The 6,848-nt window shown below is 28.6% G+C and overlaps 1 protein-coding gene across 1 annotated transcript; it reads right to left on the bottom strand.

The window, feature by feature from the left end:
* Positions 1-523: 523 nt before the first annotated feature.
* On the bottom strand, positions 524-4,854 carry LOC120092443 (GAR2-like protein). The gene is made up of 3 exons (XM_039050531.2): positions 3,736-4,854; positions 2,241-2,361; positions 524-1,211 (listed from the first exon to the last, which is right to left on the bottom strand). Exons 1-3 carry the CDS (start codon positions 4,519-4,521, stop codon positions 712-714), a joined length of 1,407 nt encoding a protein of 468 aa, XP_038906459.1. The 5' UTR covers positions 4,522-4,854; the 3' UTR covers positions 524-711.
* Between the last annotated feature and the right edge of the window lie 1,994 nt (positions 4,855-6,848).

The raw sequence follows: 6,848 nt of genomic DNA, 5'->3' as shown, positions 1-6,848 counted from the left end.
CCCAATATTTATGGATTTGAGTATTGTGAATGTTTCTAAAGAGGATTCTTTCCCTTAGGTTAAAAGTCTATCTAAAATGTTAGAAATGGCTTAACTTTTCCTTATAATTCAATGGCAAGTTTTCTTTACACCTTGGAGCAAACAATACTAAAAATCAATTACCATCAAATTCTCATTACAAATTATCAATTACATAATATAAAATACCCACTGCCCATTGTGATTAAACTATATAAAAATCAAATGTTCTCAAACTTTTTGGTTCGAGTATATGTTTTAATCAAATATATGAACAAGGACATATTTATGAGTGATTCGTTAAGAGCAATTTGAAAATTACTTTTAATGATTCAAAATTAATTTCGATGATATGAAAATTATATTTAAAAGTATAAAATTAAATATTAAATTCTTTTAGTTATTTTGAACATGACAAAAGTGATTTTAATAATTTCAAAATTAATCCGAAACATGTATGCCTAACAATAGAACCATAAAATAAAATTTAGAGAAAAAATCAAAATAATAATGAAAAAACAAATTGAAATTTCATAGAGATTTATGAAATACAATTTATAGGAAAATTTCGAGTACTATCCTTTCTAATTTGACACGCTATCAAATAATACAACAGTAGTACTAGAAATTTTCCCAAAACCGATTTCGGTGTTAATTAGCTACATTTGTTTTTGTCTAAAAAATTAAAAGAAGCTATAAGGAGAGGTCAATTAAAAGATCATTAAACAAAGAGATCCAAACCTCAGCTTCAAACTCCGCCACTAACTCCTCCTTTTCTCCGGCGAAACTTGTCCATTTTCCGGCGACTTCCATATCTTTAATGTAAAAAATCCGTTCCTCCGGCGACTCCCATCCCATTACCATCATATCTCCGGCGTCTCCATCGATCCAATTTTGGGTGAATTTCAAAAGGTGTGCTTGATCAAAATCTGAATTAGTTGCAGTTGCTTCGTGTTCTTCGAGTTTCTGGTGGAAGAAATCGAGAAGCAGATTCTCTGTTGATTTGGTTGTGGATTTCAGAAGCTTTAGGAACTCGAAAGCCTTTTCTTCCATTTGGTGTTCCTTTTTAGTTATTAAAGTGAAATGTTGACCAATAACACTTATGTCTGTGAATCGTTTCTTTAAGTCTACAGGCTCTAATTCCATTCCCTTCTCCAATCGCTTACTCTTCTCTCTATGTTTTTGCTTCTTGCCTGTCATCATCACAATGCCCATTACTATTTATAAATGTCTTACGAATTTCTCATAAATCCATTTAAATTTTCAATTTTGTATCTGGCAGGTGTATGTGTATATTAAAAAATTAAAAAAAAAAAAAAGATGTTCGAAGAATAATTCATAATTTTGAAAAATTTAGAGCTTATTTAGCATAGAATCTGTTTTATGTTTTCAGATTCACTAAATTTAGTAAATATGTTTAATTATATTAAAAAAAGATAAAAATATTTACAAATACAATATATCATGTTAAAAACTCAATTCAATTTTTTAAAAAATATGATATGTGTTATGTAATGCATAATATTTCAAAATAATAATTATATAGTTTTTTTAACGTAAATCATATTTATAAATAAATTAATAATTGTTTATTGTCAATTAAATATTAGTGGATTACTTCAACTAATTTTTTATTTATAAATGTAACATATCTAACACATTTTAAACAATTATTTAAATTATAATCTAATTTTAAATTTGTTACCAATCACATGTCTGAAAAACATGAAATACAATTCTATTTTCATCATACCAAATGCCTTTAAGGATTAGATAAACAAAAAATTTAAAGTTCATGGAGTAAACTTATAATTTGATTTTTTTTTTTTTAATGTTATTTGAATTTATTCAATTTTTTTTTTGAAGTTCAAAATTGATTTAACTTGAACAATGTAAGGTATATATCATGAGCCAAAAAGTCAAATATTTAGTCGAAATAAAAAAATAAAATGTGGGTGATGATAATCTTAATGTGACATTATATTTTAGTAAATGGATGGAAATTAAGAGGGAGAAAAATGTCAGAAAGAGAAGTTCTTAATTTCTTCTTCAAATTTAAAAGAAACTGGGGAATTTTTTAGTTTTCTTTAGTTTCTGTAAAATTTGTCTAATTTATTGAGTATCATGTCATAAATAAATTTTCTTTGGTCATTTTATGGTAAGAATTAAATTAAAACTTTATAATAAATTATAAGACTTATATATAGAGAGAGGAGAGAGACCTTCGACAAGATTGATGTTGCAGTTGAAAGATGAGGAAATGTCTTGATCTTCATCTTCGAAAGGAAAATCCAACACTGAAACTGGACTTAATTGTTCCTTTTCTTCATCATTTTGCCATTGCTGTTACGATATGAAATAAACAAACGATTTTATTTCATTAACTAAACAAATAAAATCGATCTTTTTTATGATTCTTCCCGTGTTAGAAGTCATATTACAAATTTTCAAAATTAAAATATGGTCAATTATATATATATATATATATTACAAAATTGTATGTTATTAACGGTAATAGAAATTACCTTGATCGAAATATTCGATCCCTATCTCTATAATTATTATACTAAAAAAATGAAAATAATATAGTCATATTATATTACGAGTAAGTTTATTAACAAAGAAGTTAGATGAAATTATTTTCCCATGCATACTTAGGGCGGTTACATTATTAAAGTTTCTCAGTCTTTTCTTCACATTTAAAATAATTATTAATGAAGGAAATTATTGACATTAAAACAATCTTGTTTGTTAGTGATTTTCATTTACTTAAGAGGCAAATTCTCATATATCTAAAAAAGGAAAATAATAATAAAGTTATAAAATATACTCTTCCAAAAAATATATATAAAATATACCTTTCTAAAACACACAAACAAAAAAATGTATTAGCTTAATTGACATATGCAACAATAGATAACATTTATAAATAACAAATGTCAAAAAAACAGACAAAAATTGTAAATTAATATTAATTCAATGTGTGCTCTCAACACAACAACAGACCACTAGGAATGCTCTTATTTTTATTTTTATTATTTTAAGAAACCAAAACAAAATCTCCAATATTTATTATTATTATTTTAAATAAAAGAATCCCTATGATTTTCTTACCGACACATAGAAGAAAGCCAGCAGATGACAGACCAATAATATTAGACACTAGTTTTCCTTGGAATGGCATGATGGTAAATATCACCAAAATGTTAAGAAAGACATGAAGCCGCAATCTAGTATCGCGTGTACCATGAAATCAAAAGGTCTCGCAGGTTTGACAGCCGTAGATCCCGCTGCTTTGAGACACATGGCGAGATCGTAGGCCTCGATGAACTCAAATGTATTTAATTACGTGTCCCTGATTTGTATTCTAACTTTTCCCAATATATACCCCACACGTGAAATTAATACACTCTCAAAATCCAGCTGTATTTTCTCTATCTATTATTTTATCTACACAACTATAATTTAATTCTACGAATATTTCAAATCATAGCTTCCCTTTTTCTGAAAGAAAAAAATTAAATATATATATATTTCTCTCACGAAATTCAAATTTTAAAATAAACCAAATTTAATTTACATTTTAGATCTAAATTGGAGTTTTTTTTTTTTTTTTCCAAGTCGTTTGTAAAATGAACGGTGGAGATGGAATGGAAAAACAATCAGAGGCGGTTATCAAATGCACGCGAAGCATGGGATTGGAAACTAAATCCTGACCTTAACGATATCTTTCCGGTAACCGGTGGTGGCGGCGGCGGCGGCGGCCGGAGCGGTAGTTGTGTCCTCCATGGAATCTTTTCCGAACGATACGCCATCTCTTTTGCCAATGAGATTACCAGGTGAATCCTTATCGTCCTTAACGGCGTCGTTTTCGCTGCAACTCTCGGAATTACCGCTCGAAGACGACGGAATCATCTCCGATGTAAATTCACTCTCCGTCCAACTGATACTATTACTGCAACTACTGGTCGAGTTTCTTCCAGCGACGGCAATGGCGGTACAGACGGCAGAATCGGAGCGATTCAAGTCAGATGACGGCGGTTCTTTCTCATCAAGAAATTCCTTAAACGATTTCCACCGTCTAGTATTTGGATCGACGATTTCCGATTTCTTCCAGAACGCTTTCGAAATCAATTTCCGCGAAATACTCCTCGGCAAAAACGACTTACGTGAAGAAGGTAATGGAAATTGCTTGAAGGCTCTGAGAACAGCGTCGGAAGCTCTTTGCAAAGTGGAGATAGTGGAGAGAGCGATTTTTCTGGAGGTTGTTCGAGGAAGGAATCTTTTAGTTAGGGAAGTATCTTTCACTTTGAGATCGATTTCGAGGAGAAATCGGACGGTTGTGGTGCAGCATTGGCGGCGAGGAAATGATCGGAAGCCATTGGAGGAGCAAGAGCTCAAATCGTCAAGAAGATAATCCTTGAGCATGAAGGACTTAGGTTTTTCAAGCGGAGGCTTCGATATGAGAGTCCAATTAGAAGAATCAGTGGACGCCGACGCCATAATCGAAGAACAGAGAATTCAAAATTCAGAGAGAGGAAGTGAGAATTGACAGAACAGAGGATTCGAATTTGTAAAGGATGATGATGATGAGAGAGAGAGAGAGAGAGAGTAGAGCATTAAAAGCAGAGTGGTGAATTGGTATATAGAAAAGGAAGAAACAAAACTTCCATAAATTCACTTTCCTTGTTTAAATTCAGAGATAGAAATGGAGGTTTGAATCTAAGAAAGAAGAACAAAACTTAATATATAAAAGAACAGAGGAAGGATGAAGATGAAGAAGAAGAAGAAGAAGATGATGATGATGATGAAGAAGAAGGTTACAGGATGGTTCTTAGTGGAATTGGGAGTGAAGTTTTAAAAATTTGAATCTGAAGTTGGAATATTTTATTGTTTTTTTCAATTAAGATTGGAGATTTCGATTTTACTGTCAGCGAAAAAAAATAATCTAACATGTTACTTACTCCATCAATTTTAAGTTTGGTTCCTTTCTAGTCGTTTTTTTGTTTAAAAATAATTTTCATCCTTCGAACTTTATGAAAGTAATAATTATGATTCCAATAATCATTTTATTTTTTTGTTTATATTTCTTTAAATTAAGTCTATAGACCGAAAATAAAAATTCAAATAGTGATCTTAATTTTTGAATTTTCGTTTGTAACAATTTAATCCTCATATTTTTAATTTTGTAACAATGTAGTCCCTAAACTTTAACATTTAACAATTTAATCCTTTTATTTTTAAATTTGTAACAATTTAGTTTCTCACTTAAAAAAATTCATCAAAATTAGATGTTAATTTTATGATTTTATGATGTAGACTTTGTATTTTATAAAAATATTGAATCTCTAATTAATTTAGAGATTTATTTATGCGAGAAATCTCATTAAATCTTAATATTAATTTCTGCAATATGAGCTAAGTCGTTACAAATTTTAAAGTATAAGAACTTATTGACATGGTAAAGTTTAGGGACTAAATTATTGCAAAATTGAAAGTACAAAGATCAAATTGTCACAAACCAAAGTTCAGGAACTAAATCATTACATTTATAAAAATTTAGGGAATACAAGTTATTTTTAACCTTCTTTTGAATTTTAATCTATATACTTTTAATAAATCTTAAAATTAATTCTGCTATCTTATTGTTGATTTTTTTTTTTTTTTTTTAAAAAATAAAGTAGTTGCTAGCGATATCTTTTTATAAATTGTAAAAGATATATTTTTTACAGAAAATTTATCATAGGTTAAATTGTAAATTTGGTCCATAGAATTTCTAGAAAATTTATCTTATGAAATTGAATATCTATGATAATTTTATCAATTCATAGAGATTACTTATGACATTTTATCACATTAAAGCTTAAATTATAACTCTCTCCAAACTATAGAAACTAAATTTATAATTTAACATCTACCATATTATTTAACCAATTTATTAAAGTTAAGAAAAAATTATAAAATCCACTCCTAAAATATGGTGGTAGTTGCACTTATACCCTTAAACTTATACAAATGTTAAAATTGGACCCTTAAACTTACGTAATTCTATAACTTGTAATGATTTTATAACTTTGAGTGCTCAATGGTTATCATTTGTGAGTTCAATTTCTACAATTATTATATGTTTGAGAGTCCAATTTTAACACTTCTAGAAGTTCGGAAGGATTAATATTTACAACTGAAAATTTAAGGATGTAATTGCAACTACCACTATACATAAGGGATGTCTTTTACCATTTACCCAAAATTATAACTAAACTTAAGATTTACTAAGTTCATATGACAATCAAAATGGAAAAAATCTAAAGTATTAAAAAAAAACAATACTTGAATGCATGATTTAAGGTAATAGTGCAATCTAAAAAAATAATAGAAGAAAAAAAAATATTTTAAAAATAAAAGATTTATAACATAATAAACAGATTAAAAACAAGGCGTAACATGCTTCAAAAAGAACAGGAAAAAAAAAAGTGTAACAGAATTGAAAATTAAGGGTTGAAATTGAAAAAGGAAAAGGGTGAGACCCGTAGTTGACCTTCTAAATCTAAAAAGTGGAATTATATAATTTCATCGCTTTGTTTTATGCACTTTTTTTCTGAATATTTCCACTCTTCACGCGCGGTAGCACGTGTGCATGCATGATCCATGCTCTATTATAATTAAAAATACCACTTCTTTTTATTTTTCTACTTTTTATTTCTGTCTTCTTGTTGCTTTCTTCTATTTGTTTTTTCTTTTTTTCTAGAGGGGAATCAATTTTATTTTCAAATTTGTCAGGTCTATTCATTTACACCACAATTTTTTTATTTCATATACTCTACACATTT

This window comes from Benincasa hispida, chromosome 12 (assembly GCF_027475165.1).
Source record: "Benincasa hispida cultivar pf3 chromosome 12, pf3_genome.v1.1, whole genome shotgun sequence".
NCBI classification, from domain to species: Eukaryota; Viridiplantae; Streptophyta; class Magnoliopsida; order Cucurbitales; family Cucurbitaceae; genus Benincasa; species Benincasa hispida.
The sequence above is the reverse complement of the archived record's forward strand: the minus strand, read 5'-3'. Positions and strand labels throughout refer to the sequence as shown.